Source organism: Bicyclus anynana, chromosome 17 (genome assembly GCF_947172395.1).
Source record: "Bicyclus anynana chromosome 17, ilBicAnyn1.1, whole genome shotgun sequence".
Taxonomy (NCBI): domain Eukaryota; kingdom Metazoa; phylum Arthropoda; class Insecta; order Lepidoptera; family Nymphalidae; genus Bicyclus; species Bicyclus anynana.
The window spans coordinates 11,443,219-11,463,719 of NC_069099.1; the positions used below are offsets into that span (position 1 = coordinate 11,443,219).

General features: G+C 37.2%; 1 protein-coding gene across 3 annotated transcripts in view; it reads right to left on the reverse strand.

The window, feature by feature from the left end:
• The window catches only part of LOC112046364 (protein groucho), a 120,384-nt gene that overhangs the window by 15,856 nt on the left and 84,027 nt on the right, over nucleotides 1-20,501 (reverse strand). For all 3 annotated transcript variants that reach the window (XM_052886473.1, XM_024084167.2, XM_052886472.1), the window contains exon 7: nucleotides 17,596-17,621. In XM_052886473.1, coding sequence (XP_052742433.1) covers nucleotides 17,596-17,621 — 26 coding nt within the window. The remainder of the gene's footprint in view (nucleotides 1-17,595; nucleotides 17,622-20,501) is intronic.

The window sequence follows — 20,501 nt, forward strand, 5'->3', positions numbered from 1 at the left end:
ATTAACTTTACCGGTTCATTCGTATACATAAATAATGAAGGAATTCCTGAATACACATTAAACTCCTATAAAGAATACATTAGCATAAATTTATGGTAGCGAGTCGGCATTTCGAGCGTGTTTTTACGTGACTCGTAAAGTTTATAGACGCGAGTGGTGGATTGCGTTTACTGCGCTCGCTATCGGTTTACGGCCGACCCCAAATAACCAAATAGCCTGCTGCTCGTTGTCGACTGACGCGGCTACTGCGCCACGCTCGCCACCACGCTCCTGTAGGCCTAGCATGCGACCAACGACATAAATAGTCAAAAGCAGTGGTGTGCACAAGGTTTTTGACTAGGGTATGCTCTTTACGTACAATGTTTGTTTTGTAAACTTATTAACTTATCTTTTATGTATATTATGTGTGGTATCAATAATAAAGGAGAATGGTGAGGTTGCATGTATTTTAGGACTAGCAGATAAAAGTAGCGTACATAATGGAAACCCATTAATAGTTGTTAATCGTGATTAAACAAAGAAAAAAGCAAATGGTAACCAATCTTGAAAAGCAGGGAGAAAAAATATATACTTTAAAATTAGAAGGTACCCTATGCATACGAATAAATGTGAATTTTATACTGAAAAACACCGCCGCTGACATACAACTGTGTGATTGTTTTATAAATACGACAAGGCGTTTAGGTCTCAGGCAACAAGTAGAACAATTTTACTATGCTAAGTATAGAAATAATCTTGATTCCCATTCTGTAAAATCTCAATATTTTTTATACAAGTATCTTATAAAATTACTAGCGGACCCGCTCAAGCTTCGCTATGACTTATGATGCACTTCTTCCCTATCCCTACCCTACCCTGCTTCTACCCTACTCCTACCCTACCCTGCTTCTACCCTACTCCTACCCTACCTCTACATTACCTCTACCCCTACCCTAGTCATACCCTACTTTTACCCTACCCCTAGAATTTAGGGGTTTGAAAAATAGATGTTGGCCTATTCTCATAGATACCGGATAAGCTCAAAAAAATTCATCAAAATCGGTCAAGCCGTTTCGGAGGAGTATGGCAACGAAAACTGTGACACGAGAATTTTATATATTAGAGAGATAGTTTTAATTAATAAAAATGTATGAGTGTGACACAGTACTACTGTGACACTTCTGAGTGTGACTCCCACTTTCGCCATCCTCCTTTAATAATCTTAATTAAAGCACGACAATTTTTATTTTGTAAAATTTTGTCACATCACAAAAATATAAATAAAAATTAAAAAGAAACGAGGTAGGTCTTTCGTCTTTCCTTTTATAGATAAAAATAAATCGGGCAGCGGTGCAGCGCTGCAGCTTTATCTTATTATTTAGATCCACAAGTAATACAGCAGCCGTCTCTTGCACTAGCGGGCAAGCGACGAGCGCCATTACGTCCGCCCTGCGTACTCCACGAGCGCTCTTTGTGCTCGCTGATTGCTCCAACTCATAGCGAGACGCGAATGCACCGCTTGGAAACTTGCCCAATAAAACTATATGTTCATTGCTCCGTTTGTACTGTTTGTTTTGTAACATTAAATTATTTCGGATTTATTGCGATTTCATACAGTACGCTTTGCACATGGTAGAAATGTTTTACCTTGGGAACTGGCTATATCTGAAATACGTACTTATCTATTTTATTATGTTACAACTGCAGTAAGTTCTATATCTCTATTAGAAGCTTCCAAAGCTGCTCTTTTTTTATTCTTTACAAGTTAGCCCTTGACTGCAATCTCACCTGATGCAATCTATGACGGAAATGGGCTAACTTGTTAGGAGGAGGATGAAAATCCACACTCCTTTCGGTTTCTACACGACATCGTACCGGAACGCTAAATCGCTTGGCGGTACGTCTTTGTCGGTAGAGTGGTAACTAGCCACGGCCTAAGCCTCCCACCAGCCAGACCTGGACCAATTAAGAAAACCTCAATCGGCCCGGCCGGGGATCGAACCCAGGACCTCCGTCTTGTAAATCCACCGCGCATACCACTGCGCCACGGAGGTCGTCAAAACTAGACTAATAGGATCTTGCCAAAACTAGGCAGAGAGAACAACACGAGCGGAAGGAAGTGTTAGTCGATTGTCAAGGAATTCCTTAACCCTTTTCTGTCTGCCACGCGATGGATGCCACCCATGGATCCATGGATTGCTAAGATATTCGTCTCTGACACTAAGAATAAAGAAAAATTACAACCAAACAATCATTGTCTTTCGTTTAAAATGATCTACCTATACTGTAAATAATAGGTATCAGTATAAAGTAAATATGAATTTTACTTCTATAAATGTTTTATTTGAGGTAGAACATGACAATTATAATGACAACATTGAGATAATTAATTTTGGGTATTTTTTTTATAATATATATTTTTTTATAAATAAATATCTTTGTTTTTAGGCAGGTATATGCTAGCTTTATTTTGTGACAAAATTTAAAAGAAAACGCACCGGATATGAAGGCATACTTTTCATTTGAGGATTTTTTTTACATTGTAATTTTGAAATCAAATATTAGTGTTTATACATAACCAAAAGTTAGTTAATTCAGTATTCAACCGACAGATTGTAAAATAACCAGCCACAAAATTACATTCCAGCATAATTAAGACATGTATAACAAATTATTATTATATTTTAGGTTTATTTAGAAACTAAGAGAACGATTGCGTTAATTACGCGAATATCTACCAGAGTTGAAGAGTTACGGGCTCCGTTGAGCACTTAATAACAAATGTTTGGTACATGATACGAAATAAATTCGCTGGGAGCCCGTCGCGTCGATAAGTAATCTCGTGCCCTTACACCGTTCCAGAAGTAATTAGCACAATTAACGGGGAGCAGGGAGGGTAGTGGGGGACGGATGGGTGCGATCGCTTTCACGCACGCAAACAAACGCCACGTGGCAAGCGGCGCCTTAATTAAAACGATAATTGAGTTGACTTGCAAAACTCATCCGCCATTTCGGAATGCCGAGAGAAATTTCACGGAACTCCCCTCGAAACTACCGCGCCCTTAAGTGTCGACGACTTTAATTTTGTGTTAGCGTCTACTTTGCGGCTGCGAGGCAAATTTTAATACGGTGTAGCCGCGCGCTGCTTTACTTTGTAGAAATTACTTAAATAAATTACATTGAGTCGTGTTACGTCCCCGTGTTGAGAGCTAACTCGTTTGAGAAACTGGCACTAAAGGACTAAATCATATAAATATGAGGCAATAATAAAAATACCTTCGTTTCTCTGTTGACATAGGTATGCGTCAAAGTATTTTTTAAGGAATATTTGTCATAATCTTTTTTAAATATGACCAATATTCCCCTGATTACCTCCATTTAGTTGGAAAGCTCAGTAGCACCACTGATAATGAATAGAAGCTTTAAACTTAAATAAATATATTTCATATTTTTTTAGATTTTATTCACAGTCATATTTCTTATCCATCAACTATTAACAATTTTTATTTTAAACTCTATCAAACTGAATATTAATTCAAAATCCATTAAACCGAATAAAAATGTAACTAAAAAAAAATAAATCTCGATAGCTTCACCTAACGACCTACATAATTCTCTTAAGGTAAGCAGGTATTACGTACAAAGAGTGATATAAACATAAATAAAGTTAAACAATGTTTAACATGTTTGGATCGTGCCTCGATGCAAGAACCAGCTCATGACTAAGGGCCCCGTATGGGTTCGAAACTAGTCGGGCATACTCCGACGTAATATCACGTGAGTTTTAGCCGTGTTTCATAATCAATTAATATGAATAACACTCACGATAGTTTAAATTCTAAAAAAGTTAAACAATAATCAATGTTTTTTTTAAAGAATAATAAAACACATGTACTTAAATATAAAATAGATTCTAAATCAATAATAGTTAAAATGAACGTTAAAAAAAAACTGTTATGCGTCTAAGACGGGTGGTCGTACAAAACTCAAAGTTTATTTTAGTAGACGGCTTTTTTATTTGTAAAATCTAATCTGTCGGCATATTGGGGCGAGATGTGTTGACAAACGCCGGCTCATTTACCCGTGATCCCGGGAAGGGAGTGAGGCTGAGGGCCCTCTCCGGCTCCTTCGTCTGCAATATGTGCGTCGACACCGCTACGACTTAATACCGGGGATAAACAATTCGTTCCAGCTCACAGCGATTTGCCTCTACGAACTTAATAGATCGAAAAATTAATTTGTCAGGGTGAACGACCGTTTAAAATACGTAATATAACGAGATATCGGCCGTGTTTCACATTCGATTTAGCACATGTTTTTCGATGTGTTATCTCGCTTTTTAAACAGCGATTGTAAATTGAAAATGTTAATTGAACAAAAGTTGTTTGGTAGTTTTTTGCAGGCGCTCTATCTGGTGATGTTTGATTTTAATTACGTATAATCTATCTTGTTTTTATTATAATGTTTAAGTTTGTGCTCGTACGAAAATTCAATTAGCTAAATGAATATGTATTACACGTGTAACCGCAACTTCGTATCTTGTTCACACGTCATGGAGGAATCCGATATTTGTGGGAATTAGATCTTCGCTTTGGAGTGTTTTTATGTCAATCTGTCGATTGTTCCCAAGCGTTGAAGCGCCAGCCATCCGTGAGATGTGGAGTGAAGAGGGCGCGAGAGGTCAAGCTCGAGCGGCGAGGTAGTCGTTAGAACGCGTGTGCCGCTCTGTTATTTAAATGAGGGCTCCCTCGCTACCCGTCAATAAAACATTAAACACGTAACAAGTTTATGCGCAGCGACAACCCTAGCGGATTCCGCCACTTCGTTAATCCGGGGCGGGGGCAGCCCTAAATTAGGGTCGAGACAAGCCTTAATCCCCCGCTCGGCGCGACGGGGGATTTATATTGTTATTGCTCCGCGTCCGGAATTATACGAGGGTTGAGGGACTAATGAAAGGGGAAATTTAATTCCTAATGATTCTCGTCTTAGCCCGTAACGAGGAAACTCGAAAAAGGGCTGCGACTCGCACTTTTTATGACGGATCGCGAGACCGGAGATTGTTTGTTTCGGTTCGCTGTGAACTTTAAAGTCTGTTTTCATTAACCGTTCGGCATTTCGTGTCGATCGGCTAAAAGTTAAGCCTGGAATTGGATTACAAATTTATTCATGAAACATTTTCAATGCTCGAACACGGCGGCTAGCAGGCGGAGCATATGTAAATGTGTGATAAGCACAAAGGGAAGGACGCGGCGTGCATAGGAGAGAGGGGAGCGAGCGTGTTCTAGCTACACGAGCGAGTCGTGTCAGGCAGTACGGGGACATGCCGTCGCCGCACGCCGCACGCCGCACACCGCTTGCCGCATGCCGCACTCCGCACGCCGCACGCCGCATTGTTAAACATGCCGCCGGCGACCGCAGCGCACACTCGCATGCTCCGTAGTAAGCAACGCCTCCGCCTCTACGTCCTTTGTCTGGCGAGAGCGAGACTAATATCATCGAATGCTGAAGTGCGATGGCTCAACCGCAACATGAACACGTGCTACTCGCTCACTGTGGACTGGAGATAACATTGTTTTGTATGAAACACACAATTATATTCGATACCATAATTTACCTTGTACGATCTCGTTATTGCCTCATTATGTGCAACTAGATATCAAAAACACAAACAGGATATACACTGAATATAATAATGAATACCTATCAAATATATTTACATTAAAATTTCGCCGACATAAACAGGGTTTAAAAGTTTTCAACCTAATGGATGTTTTGGGCTTGAAGGGAAAGGTTTGGAGGTTCGCGACTTATTGAGGTTCGACACAAAGATTCCTAATAATAAGTACATACCATAGACACAATTATAACTTATGTAGAACTTAGAAGTTCAAAATAAATTGCTCATAAGCAAGCACATTCATCATTCAATAACGTGTGGTCAAACCGTAATTACGAAGGGCAAATAATGAATACCATCGTATGGCTCGAAGCATGTATACACGAAAAAGAAATGCTCCCAAGACTAATACAGATTTAAAATATACAAAGTGGTCTCCGGTCACCCGTACCCCTTAGCTAGTAATTGCGGCCGGCAATAGTAAATGCATAGCTAGGTCGCGACAGTGCATAAACTGCAAGCGGGAGCCGCCCTTCCGCCCATTACGCTGCCAACTAATTGAGATAAATTATGAAGACGTGAGCCGCGCTCGGAGCTATCGCGCGCCTAACTGCTAATTACTTGCAGCGATTTCAATTATCTGTCTCCGTCGTGTTTATTTGTGGGTGGAATACGGGTTATTGCGAGCGCCGGTATAATGGGCCGAGTTGTACTGCCGGAGGGTTATTTATACGGGGACCTTTCGGACTATTGACGTAAATTGACGTGAATTTAAGCCGCGCCGGCCAGTTGGAAGTCCGTTGGGCATCGCCGACGGTTGACTGAACTTTCAACACATCTTTTGATGTCCTATTGAAGCCGCGTCCTATGGTAATATGGTGACTTAAAACTTATGTAATTACAATGTCATATTTTTACAAATACCATTTCAAGCCTCGTAAATTAAATTTTTACTATGTGTTCTAGGTTCAATCCTACTACTCCTTTTTAAAGAATAATTAATTCCAACGCATTCTTCTATGCATACGCTAGTTAGAGAGGAAACGTAACAAAGGTCAACAAATATGAACAACTCAACAACAATAACAAGTTGTTTTTGTTCAACCACCAACCAAGGCGCTTGGGAACCTTCGTAACTTTAATTTTCTTTCTTTCGACTAATTATTATCATCATAATCTAATACTGTTACCTGACGTCTCGAAAGTGCTCGTAAGATAAGTTTATTTGAAATAAATGAACTGACTGTGATATTGACATGTTCACATGCACCGCTAGAACACTAATTTTGTCTATTTGTGACCATGTTCCATGTCCAAAAAACTAAAAAAAATTTAATAAAAAAAATTCAACCGAATTCAAATACATAAAACATGTTATATCTATTATATTATGTTCTAACTGATGATCAGTTTGAATAATCAGGTAACATACATAAAAAAAACATACAGACGAATTGAGAACCACCTCATTTTTTTGAAGTCGGTTAAAAAAAGTAACACTATTAAAACAAAAAAATAGTTAGTGACCCAATCTTAAAAAAAAAAAAAAAAAATTATGTAGGTTTAGACTGAATCATCTCTTTAATGAGACAGCACTTGTTGAGTAAAAGACATGCAACTCGTAAATGATATCAAGACATGGGATATACACAAGACGATGCACATTGCACATGCGGTGTCGTCGGATGGACGGAGCGACTAGAATAGCCAAAGGGTTATGTATCGTTATGCATTGCGGCGGGCGAGCATCTGGTAGGACCCCACACGTAGCGTGCGCTGCGGGGCACGGGGCACGTATACACGCCACCGCAACCGCAAGTCCGCAACACGGAGTACGATCGTGTACGGTACGCTGCGCGCTCATTACACTTGCGGTGGCTGCTATCTACACTGCACTGCTCGAGACAGCTCTTTATACGGCGATATTTTTGAATGTTCTCAAGTTACATTTCCATTTTATGGTATGTTACACCACTACACACATACGTAAGTTCTATAGACTTGACTATCAGTGCACGTAAGTAGGTAGTTTTGCTTACATTATATTAATTATAGCTAAGAATAAATTTAGATACTACATTAGTATGTAAGTGAAAATAGGTGAGGTTCTTTCACATGGACAAACTTTGCTGTAAATTACTTATAGGTAATACGAAAAAAGAGTCGCAGGTATTAGTTAAACATGTCCCAATATTATTAAAGTGATTTTTTTCATGTTTGTTCAGTATGCTTTTATTTATTCATTTAAGTTACATTTCCATTATAATATTTAACATCATGTCATAAATAAAATGAAAATTTTCTGTCTGACAGCAATTTCACGAATGACCATTGCTGACAGAAATACAGCAAAAGGTATAGGATACCTACCTTTCACTTAGTCAAAAGTACACTTCTACTTTTAAAAGGTTGTCCGGCATAAAATTATTTGGCATCAAAATCAATGCAAGCAAACCTTTAGTTAAAAGCTTGGTAATATTAAACTAAAGTATTTTTGGAAAGCCAAATTGGATTTTCTATACAAACAAGTCTGAATCCAAAAACAATAGTTATCAGAACATTTGTGTCGAAACCGGAACATCCGCTCCGAGAGTTGCAATGCCACAACTTATAACAACTATATTTTGCGCCGGGTGTTAATAAAACCAAAACAAAATATACGGTTGTTCGGCAACACGGCTTGCACTTTCAATTTATATCAATGAAAGCAATAGCTGGATTTTGAATGTACAGCGAGTATTATAGATAGGTAGGTACAGAGTGGTCTAAGGGTGGTTACACACCTGACATAATAACACCCGGTGACTGTAAGTAAGCTTTTGGATCGAGTGTGTAGTGTGAAAATCTACGAAACTGTTTATAGCAATTAGCATCTAATAGTTTATTAGTTGTAAAGCGATGTTTTGTTTTTTTACATGTAAGTAAACCATTCGCTCGTGCTGCCTTAAAAGTAGTAAATTCCAAAACACACTGGCAGATGCTACGCTAAGTTTCGAGAAGTAATGAGATATTTTGCAAAAGAATTAACTGATGTATCGTGTGTACGAGATTGCGTAGAGCCACAGATACACACGTCGAATTCCGGCGAAAGAAGCTGTAAGACACAAAACACTGGCGCACAGCCATGCACTGACAGACTTTAAGGTGTGAGAAATTGATGCCTAATAACCTCCTTTTTTAAGATAAAGAAGATAAGTAAAGCCTGGAACTTGCAGATGCTCTCTAGTTGTGGGGAAGTGGTGTCAGTGTGAGCCGCGATGTCAGCAGTGCATTTGATCCGTTGTTCACGATGCCATGAATTAGGTAATAAGCCTTGATGATTTGAACCCATACACAGAAAAATCATAACTTCTTTTTTGTGAAAAAAAAAACATTAAGTATGTAAAGCTGACTTACAGTCACTGGTAGACTTTATGTCAGGTGTGAACGCACCCTAGGTGTGGGGTAGTGCTGCCGTGTGATCCGCGAAGTGTGAGGTGTGCGGGTGTCGGCAGTGGGTTTTGTCCGCCATTCGCGAAACAATGAATTGATAAGCCATGATTGCATTCACAAATGGGATTTTAGTGCGGAAGGTCAGCCGTGGTGCGCTTTCAATTACACGTGTTCCATTTATTCGGGATTGCGTTGATTTTCGATCTTTAATGCGATTAAAATTTTAATGCAAAGTAGATACAAAGTGAAATTTTTGTATCACCAACTTTGAGCGTAGAAAGCAAAGAAAATATACCTATACTACAGCCTTTCTTGATGAATACTGTTTACCAACAAACAAATTAAATATGTGGGTATAAACCACTAGTCATTTCACAACTAATAATAATTATAATTAACTTGTTCTAAAATTAATGAAAATAAATTTCATTAATAAGCTTAGAATAATTAGATATGGTTAATATATTTTATATAACATTTTATAAACAAGCAATACATAATTTAAAATAAATAAGTTATGAAATGACATGCGCTGTCTACCTTCATTTCTAATTTCTTTGTTAGTAAATAGTACTCATCCAGAAAGGCAGTAGTATAATATGTATGTATTCAAGATATGTATGGACCTTTAGATGTGGTGTTTGTCTTGTTATTTGTTCTATGTTTATTTATTTATTATTGTTCGATAACAATAACAAATATACATTGCAATCAGAAGAAATACAAAAACAAAGCCACTGTTCCCGGTTTCCTAGGTCGCAACTCGAGATCCGTTTGCGACAAATAAAAAACAAGCTTTCTGAACTTTAGGTTTTTTGTATTGTTTTGAATAGATCTAAGTTTATGATTATTTTTGTCCTATTCTTTGCTAAAAGGAGTAAAACTTGGAGTAGAACTAGGTATGACAATAATATTTGAAAGTTTTTTTTGTATCCGATTGACTTGACTGAAGTTTTGTAACTATCAGTGATCATCGAAAAAAAAAATCCAAGCGTACGAATTCTCGGGCGTTATATACCTTCGAGTACTTGTACACAATGCTGTGGTTGTATCAAATAGAATAATAAAACCTAATAAATTATTTTGGTATTGTTCTTCACATTATTACTGTCTCTACATAAAATATGCGATATTTGCCCGTGTGTAAGTAACGAAGGTGTCCCGGAATGCAATATTCAATTTTGTCACGTAAGTGCAGGCAGGTAGGAGTTAGAACCTACCTATTGTTATAAGAGCGGGCGGTGGCGGGTGCTTGTAGGGTTACCAATATTTTCAAATTTTTAGGGTAGTCCCTTATTAATTAATTACTTTTTTAAATGGCTATATTGTGTTGAAACATGTCCAATATTTTCCTTTTTCCTCGAACTAAATAAAAAAAGTTGATCTAAGAGTTGGTAATCCGTGGAATAGTTCTTATAGGATAATAATATTCTATTCATCAAATATTCAAGGGATTTAGAATCCTTATAGAAGGAGTATCTACAAAAGTTTCGAAAATAAATATAATTTTAAAAGTTTTAATAAATGGACGTTTGATACTCAATCACCATAAGGGCTCAATAAATATGTAAAAATATTGACATATTGTGTGTGATATTGTATCAGACGTTCGTTAAGTATAAAATAAATAAACACATGAGTTGAATTTTATCCTACAGAAACGGCATATGCCGGTAGGGGCAGGCTATAATTTGTAAACAACCTATCTATGAGAATCTTATCGGTAGTTATTACCTATCTATATTAATATTAATCCTTAAAAATGTTAAACCAAACGTGGCTACCCTACATCCATCGGGCTTGCATAAATCGATGCGATACGCCGGATCAGAACAAAGCCGCAGACGAGCAATACCTGTGCCGCGCTACCGCTACCTCTACCTCTACCCGACCTGCAGGTATTGCAATGCTCCAACTCTCTTTGGAGCCTCTTGAATTTCCAATAAAACAAATGCGGCTCGATCGCGAATAATACGCCGATTGCTGAACAAAAGTTGGTTTCTGGTGCGCCCGCATTGTGTTATTTGCATTTCATCTATTATTCTTTACTAGTGGTTACTGCGACTTCGTTTGCCTACACTTTCTTTATTTTTTTGAAGTTAAGTTCAGACCCAACCACGTCATAAAATTCTTTAGGTGTCATAAAACATTACAAAATTTTCATTTTATTATATTTCTTATTATATTGGGCCTTATTTATAAACATGGATTAGGATTTAAACCTCAAATTTCTTCGAGAAAATCGAGGTTTAAAACGCAATCCATGTTTATGAATTTGGGGTATTGAAGCAGAGTCTACGAGTCTATAATTATCGAGAACAATTTAAATGAAGAAGTACAGAAGTTTCAAAACGTCGTACTCATAATAATACAAAGGAACCAATACCTATTGATATAACAAAGTACTCTTTGCCCACTATAAAGTAATTTAAGTTGTGTAATAAAACAAGAAACGTGCGTTTGATTTTTATTAACGTTCTAAGTATGATTGATGTTTTTAACGATATTATTAGCAAATGTTTATATAAAATAATAAATTGTTATAATTATGAAGCAATCTAACCTTCCTATTTATAAATACATAAACAAGATAATAATAAAAAACTATTGTCGTCATCAACCCATATTCGGCTCACTACCTAAGGCCAAAAGTCCACCACGCTGGCCCAATGCGGATTGGCAGACTTCACACACGCAGAGAATTAAGATAATTCTCTGGTATGCATGTTTTCTCACGATGTTTTCCTTCACCGATTGAGACGTGATATTTAAATTCTTAAAATGCACACAACTGAAAAGTTGGAGATGCATGCTCCGGACCGGATTCGAACCCACACCCTGCGGAATCGGAGGCAAAGGTCATATCCACTGGGCTATCACGAATAATAATTATTATAGGAATAAATATTTTGACATAAATTCGCATTTTTTATCCATTATATTTTTGAAGCCATTTACCTATGAGTAGGTATCGTAGCATAAAACGCAAACGGTTTGTTGGTTGGCGTCATATTAGATCTAAATTCCAATATCCAGCCACCGCTTCAAGGTTCAATTTCGCTGATTGACAGCGAAAGATCTTATAAAACATTTCCAGATAACCCTCAATATAAGAGGCTCACCTTACCTGCGCTACGCCCCGCTATGATTGACATTTATAGATACAGGATGATGTTAACATCAATTTAAAAATATTTAGCTTATAGGTCACTCTCCATTGAACGTTACGCGAGGCTATTGAACTAACCTATAGTTTAGATACCGACCTATACGTAAAATTTGTTTGTACTGTCGCGATTGCTAATTTTTTATAGATAGCAACCGACGTCTGTTAGTCATATTATAACTATCGCCAAAAAACTGCATGTTTCCTTATGCATCTCGCCTGTATATTTAACATGATGTAGGTATATCGTTCTTCCTACTAATATTATAAACGCGAAAGTTGTATGGATGTTTGGATGTTTGTTACTCTTCAACGCCGCTGCTACTGAAGCGAAAATTAGAATGGAAATAGATTTTACTCTGGATTAAAACATAGGCTACTTTTTATCCCAAAAAATCCCTGGTTTCCCGAGATTTGCGAAAACTGATGATTTTGATGATATGAATGTTTGTTACTCTTTCATACCTCGACTACTGAACCGAATTAGCTGAAATTTGGTATTGAGATCTATAGCATAGATTAACATATAGGCTACTTTTTATCTCGGAAAAATCCATGGTTCCCATAGGAATTGTGAAAAACTAAATTCCACGCGGACGAAGTCGCGGGCATCCGCTAGTACTTACTATTTTAATGACTGGTGTCACTGTTTAACGACGATCATATTATCATTATGTAGCTACCTATTGTGTAGGTATTGCACAGCTTAAAGCTAAAGCTGGTATCTTATTTACATTCCAGTTACAGTGTCGAGGAGAAAAACGTAATTTACATTTAAGAAGACGTAAATGGCCGCATACGCTCTTAATTTTTATAACCCGAGGGGGAGAAAACAAAAACACGAGAGCGACTATCGCGCAATCTGTTTCACTTTAGGGCGTCTTAATAATTACAAGTGGCCATTCTTTCCAATTAAGAAAAGTCTCGAGCGATAAATTGCGAGGGTTGTGCGCGAGCGGGAGCGTCGCTCGGTGCCGCTACAAGCAAAAACACCTTAACATAATTTCGTTGTAATGGTTTAATGAAGTGCTCGCACCCGCCGCTGTAAATAAGCCCGACACACACCGCTTAATTAGAAACGGAGATGCTATAAAACACGAAACCGACGCGTATCGGCGAGAGAACGTAAATTTATTCTGATCGAAATTTTTTCGGGCATCTATTAAATAAAGAAGCGGTGGAGAATGCTAAACAAGGTTGAGCGGCCCTCGTCCTGCGAGTTTTCCACTCGAAGTGGTGAAGCGTTCGGGGGGTCGGGGGTCGGGGGGTCACGGGGGCGCGAGCGGCTCAGATAAGGCGAGCACCGAGGAGGATGAAGAGGCGAGATGCGCGGCGTAATGAACCGCTTGCGAGCGGTTTTTGTGTGGTTCGCGCGCTAAATTGAATATTAGGCGCGATTCAGCGGCGAACGAGCCGGCGGCAGAAATAAATCTGGGGTTATTATGTTACCTAAATGAGATCGTGAAAAGGCCCGTTCGAAAGCGGCCGCCGTTCAATTTCATGTCGGTGTAAATTGGCACTCATAATCCCGGTTATTTCGAGAAAATTTAAGCGACCTTCTCGGAGCCGGCGACTCGCCGTAATTAGTGTGGGCTTAAATATGCAAATACGAGACACGCCATCTCGGAGGGAAATTTTAATTTCGCAAGCTCACGAAGCACTCGAGCGCGCGGTTCAAAGAAATAATTTTCAATATTTTTAAATAAATTGCGAAGCGTTGCGCTTAAGGCGGAGAGTGTGGTGTGCGATGTTTGCAAATAAATGGTCGGCTCGAGTTGATCGCAACAGAGTAGCGCCTCCGTGATTTGCAGCGAAAACATTCGCCGGACAAACCGACCAGGCACATCTTAATAACAAGGCAATAGAAATGGCACGTGAGAAAGTATCGCCATGCCATAGTCACCTTCTAAATTCAAAAATGTAATCCCTGAATATAATTGTAATGTGATCTATATCCAGGTAACCGTCGGCGACACGTCTCTAAAGTTTGTAGTCTTATTTCGCACTACACATCACACTTCAAAACGCGTTAGAGGGATAATGTAATAATAGTTATCATATTTTAATGATAGGGTCCGTCGCATATTTTAATGATAGGGTCCGTCGCAGGCTCTTCAATTCAAAGGCGCACATACCCTTCCGGCTTCAGTATTATTTGAGATGACGTATGGTTTGTGGACCTTCAATACTAGAGCAAATCTACTAAAACCTAGACCTCATATTTGCTTTCTATCAAGCTTGAGTTTTGTGAATTTATTATCTATATTCAATTCAATTCAATCTATTTATTTGCAATTGTATAGTTAGGTACATTAGCTGGTATACAATAAATGTTGAAGTAGGTACATTATACAATTCGCCATATAAGTACTGGCATGCAAATTTCTTAAAACACTGCAGTCAAAATAAATACAGCTATATTATATACTATATTTATTTAAGTAATTTCAAATGTCTTATTCTATTTATAGAATAGTAACATTTCTTAAGCAATAATTCTTTCTATAACAAACAAAAAAACAATAATTGTTAGAACACGCCATTTCTATATCCCTGTTATTAAGATTTCTATAGCAGTGTAACCCGAGTCACCCCCTCGCTGCGCTGCAAGACGGTTTATGTAAACTTTATTAAGGCCCCCGACCCCCCACTCGTAAGACGCGTCGGTGCATTACTCAGCCGCCGCGAGTTTGCACAGATCGACGGCTCCGTGAACACACTGCTAACACTGGAGCTCCCGCTTTGCCGCCTGCCACTACGTATCGCTATCGACTTTTTACAAGATTGCTTCCTCTAAGTTCTAAGTTAACTTGCTGGTTTTACATTTTTCTTATAAAACTCTGTGTTTGGAATAATTATAATGGTTCTTTGTAACATCTAAACCAATATTATAAAGAGTAAAGATTTGATATTTTGTTGTTGATTGTTTGTTACGAATAGGCCCAGACACTACTGGACCGATTTCAAAAATTCTTTCACCGATGAAAGGCTACATTATTAGTGCGTAACATAGGCTACATTTGGGGATCTGCTAGTACTCGTAGGTATAGGTAACTATAAATCATTGAACTATGTACAATACCACAAAGTATTCCATATAATAAAAAATATCCTATTATACCAGTAGGTGTATTAGGTAAATGTTTACCTATATATACCTATAGGTAGGTGCTATGAGCCCATGAAACTGCTCGTATCTATATCTAAGCTAATGATAATGATCAATCGAAATAACAATTGTAACAATCGTAATTTTCCGAAGTTATATATTGAAACAGACAAACTTTTAAAGAGTACTACAGACAAAGGATAAATTGCATTTTTGTATGATGAATGTAATTTTTTTTTATCTCTATAATAAATTTATACTATAACTTACTATGATATATTAAAACCGTTTAATAAAACCTTATTAGTTAAAGCCTACTGAGTCAGTATGAGTATCAAATATCTACAGATAAAATTAATATCCCCTACGACCTACGTTAACGTAACAAAAGATTTCCAAGTATCACGTTTCAGTGAAATAGTAATAAATTGAAACGTCAGAGCGGAATACGTGAAACAGAAGGGAAGTAGGTTAGGCAACAAAGACAATGTTATGAAGCGGGGGGCAGGGGGCAGGGTATCGATTCGTATGCATTTCGTTTGCAACTTGCAGTAGCGTGGGTTAAGGTTGTCAAAATTGACATATAGACTTGGGACTAATTGTTGTCATAAGTCATCGGAAACTAACCCAAATAATCAAATGTACATTATACATTCATAAGAAGAATTACAATTTTTTCGTAGAAACCTAACGTTTTCCAACCTTTTGATAGTTGTTACAGGGCCTTAAGTGCTTCCACGTGATATTATCAAAAGATACTTGGTCACGTTTGGCAACCCGAAATAATCTCAAATCGGTATATTTATGCTGCATATAATCGAGTGTCATTACTATATTGTTAAACCAAACTCAGATTAGAATTGTATATATCAATAACCGAAGTCGTTCTTACCACGGAGCTAATTTAGACAAATTTTTAGAGGCTAAAATAAAGCTAATTGTAAACTTTAAGAATAAATGTGAAGTTTATATTAATTCGTAAGTGATAATATAACAAAGATTAATGTTTCGACAACCCTACTAGGCGATGGTGGTGGCATTGCCACTGAAACTGAATGCACATCTGTGCGGTGTGCCGCGTTCAGCGAGCGCTCTGAGAGATCGGCAGGGTTGGCACGCGTCAACTAATTTCATTAGATATTAGATATTTATGTCTATGGGAATGCAGATATATTTAACCTTCTATATAAAGATTTAACTAAATATTGATTGAATTGAAATTTAAAATATCAGAAAGCCGAACCTAATAGACATAATTATTGTTTAGTCTGAAATTAATCAGTATATTTGTTTTAGCAGCTAGCTAAAAGAACTATTGTTATAACAGTAGTTTTTTTTCTACAGATAAGAATACCATTTGATTATCAAACAGTTATAACTTACAATATATTTCAATATGTAGTAAGTAATTTCACTGAGATAATATAACGAAAACATAAAAGACTTAAAAAGGGTATTGACAAAGTTTTAATCTTTTAATAAACTTCAGTACAAACTAAACACCAACCGGTGTTTCATAAAACTTTTGAGATAATCATAAAAAAATATAATAAAGTTTATCCCGTGAAGTAGCAACCCTAATCGCCCACCCGCCACCCTCGCCGCAGCCACCGCTAGCACGATAGCCGACATTCGCAACACCTCGCGAACGACGCACTCGGTCGCGAGCTCATTTTAATGTAGGGTTGTGCATGCGTGAGATAAAATTGTATTGAGAATAACTCATCATGAGTTATTATAAATATGTTTTCATGTTCTTTTTTTTTGTTTTATTTTACTTGGTACTGTTTAATAAGCCTGGTTAGTTAGGTACCTACACTATTTAACTCAGAACAGCTGGAGAAAACTAAATTGACAAAAAATTGGGTCAAACAAAATTGTTATTGTAACAGGAACTACGCGGGTGAAACAGCTAATATACCTAAATTGATTCATTTGTAAGTAGTTAACGGATACCTAATGCAGTTGTATCCCAATTATACTCGAGTATCTATCATTTACTTCATGATTGAATCCTAAATCAAACACCAAAAATAAACAAGAAAGCACACAAAAGCTTCAAATATCCGCCAGCGGCAACCCTAGACAGGGTGTGCCACTTGCACCACCCACTTGTTTCAGTCAGGGCCGTGTTATGAAATCAACGCGTTCGAGCACAACACTCCACGTTCGCATTCCCAAATGGAAAAAAGCAGAACATGGAGTATACCTCGAATTTTTCAAAGCGAAATTTTGTCGTTGAAAATTTTAACAACTTCAACTTTGCGAAATTGGAATTCTGTTGGTACTCACATGTCTCTCCTCTGCCGAGCTGATACCTGCGAACAAAACACGCTGAGTCAGCACAATCATACAACTTTTACTTGACTACATGCAAAACTATTAGGTTCAGATATTCATTTTGTTTTTAGATACATGTTAATTAATGCTATAATGAAAATATGAGGAATCATGCAGGTGAGCATATACCTTTAAAATATGTCTGTAGGCTTACTTATTTTTCAGATATCCAGATTAGAAAGGTTTTGTTTTAAGCTACGACCCTTGTATGTATTTTGTGGTACAACTAATACTAATTGTGTAAAACGAATAAATACAAAAATAATTCAGTCTATATTCTCTATGTGTGTAAAGTCTGCCAATCCAATCCGCATTGGGCCAGCGTGGTGAACTATTGGCCTAACCACTCTCATTCTGTGATGTGTGTGTGTTTATTTTAAAGACGAATGAAATATAATTTAAAAGCAATCAATAGATACATATAAAGTCTGTTATATCAACGGATAAATAAATACATAATATATTTAAAAACTAGAGATTTAAACGTTTCCAACTTGTGCGCCACTTGCATATAAAAGCTCCGTACGAGTTACACCTATATCCATATATGTACATATAAAATCAGATGTCTGTTCGTCCGCACTGATTGACAGACGGGCGGGGGGACAGACGCGGCCGAGTAAATATTCCAAAGGCCGTCCGTGTCGCCCGACTGCGAGGTAATTCGATTTGGAGCAAAACCTTTGATTAAAATATCCGATATATTTTACCCGAGCGTATTTATCTCCGATGTTATCATTGGCACCTGGCTTCAATTTAAATGCAAATAAAAATTGTGGCAACACTAAGGAAATGGGCACACCGATCTATATGTGTGATTCTTCTCAGAAGACGCTTTGTTCTGTAACCTGAAGTTCCGTAAAATTCAGTAAACCTACCGTAAAGTTCTCAAAAACTGAACTTTATAATTTTGAATAATTTTGATACGTCTAACAAACTTACAAACCATCAAGAGGCAAAGCACACTAATTTTAGCGTCATACTAAATTATTATTTTATTTAATATTTTATTGGTACACCACAAAACAAACAATATAACACACGAAAAAAAGTAGGATATATACAAAAATGCAGCCTTATCTCTTCATAGCGACCTCTTTTAGGCTACTTTAAGTTTAGAAAAATAAGAGTGAAATATTTTTAACCGCCTTCAAAAAGGAGGAGGTTCTCAATTTGCTCGTATTCAATATTTTTGACTGGAATTTGGTAGGTACCTAATGCACTTTACTAAAACAAGTTTATGGTATTTTTCTTACATAAGAGAAACCTTTGTGTTTATTTATATGATTCCATTGTATGTCTGTAGAATGCACAGCTGTTAGCATAAATCTCAGTCAATGCACACAACCAAGTCTGGCATAATACGTAATTCTTGATATGATATGGGATCTCCATTTTAATTGGACGGCACCGTGTTGATGCAATGCATATGGTAATGCGCGCGAAGGCAATAGCACTGTCGCATGATAACATTGTCCCCGGACACACGGCCAGATTATACAGCACACGTCACAATAACTTAGCGCTAAACCCGGCCATACATTGCGACAAACTGGCACGACTGCGCAAATTAGTCTTGGTCTGCGCTATCGGTAATTTATTGTCTTCGGCAAGCATTGCGATGTCTAATCAAGACGATCGTTAAACGATGAGTGTTATATTTCTACTAGCGGACGCCCTTAGACCTCCTTAATCCGGCCCTCTCGCAAAACCCGTTCTTAGCGGACCTCTACTATAAACTACCTCCCTGCCAAATTTCATTTCTGTACGTCACGCACTTTTTGAAATTTCGTGATGACCTTTCGCATTATATATTAAGATTTATCCCCGTTTACCGTCACTGATGGTTAGTATTTTTTTTGATATTTCAAGAAATCAAATATCACGTGCTTCAAACGGAAAGATAAACATGGTAAGAGATCCCAAGAATTTTCTTAATTCTCTTCGTATGTGAAAGTCTGCCAATTTGGCCAGCGTGGTGAATTATTAGCCTAACCGTCTCATTCTGAGAGAAGACTCGAGCTCAACAGTAAGCCGAATATGGGTTGTTAATGATGATGATCTGTATCTACTTAAAATATTATCATCGATATCGATTTTTTGGGAAACTTTACATACAATGTGTACAAAATGGAAATTTCCTTTCCAATTTATAATTTCGTGATGACACGTTAGGGTAGGCAGTATAATATACATTTTGCATTTATTAAAGAGCACTGTATACTAACTATATCTATATTTTATTAGTAAGTATTATTATTTAATTATTATGTAGTTAGTAAAGATGCTTGCATAGCAATACATACACGGCTTGAAAAACAATAATGTAAAGAAATTAATATTCCCAACCAAATGCAAATTTAGACAAATAGACTAAATTAAATGTTTCAACTAAATTAATTACTCCAAGATCTACAAGTGACTCTGAATTAATAGCTCATAAAGTTTAAAAAAATACTCACAAGACATGCGCGTTAGCAATTCATTTTTTGCATTTGACGGCAATTAAGTAAAATAAATGCTCAAATAAGACTGAGTAGGTAATTAATTAAAATCTACTTGTCTATGAATTGAGTATCATTTTAATTTATTGACCAATTAAAATACAGTGTCACTCAATGCTCGGTAAAATAGTCTTCAATGAAAAAACAAATATCGGACTGTCGACTTGACAGTTACACGCAGGTAGATATGTTAATTATTTATTATTGTAACATTATGTTATATGTACTCGTAACTATCGTTTGTAGAAAATATATCATGATTCATGTAACATAAAAATCTTTAACAGTTTTATAAGAGGTGGAGTATAAATTCAAATTCAAATGTTTTATGCTGTTATTAGCAATTTCTACTAG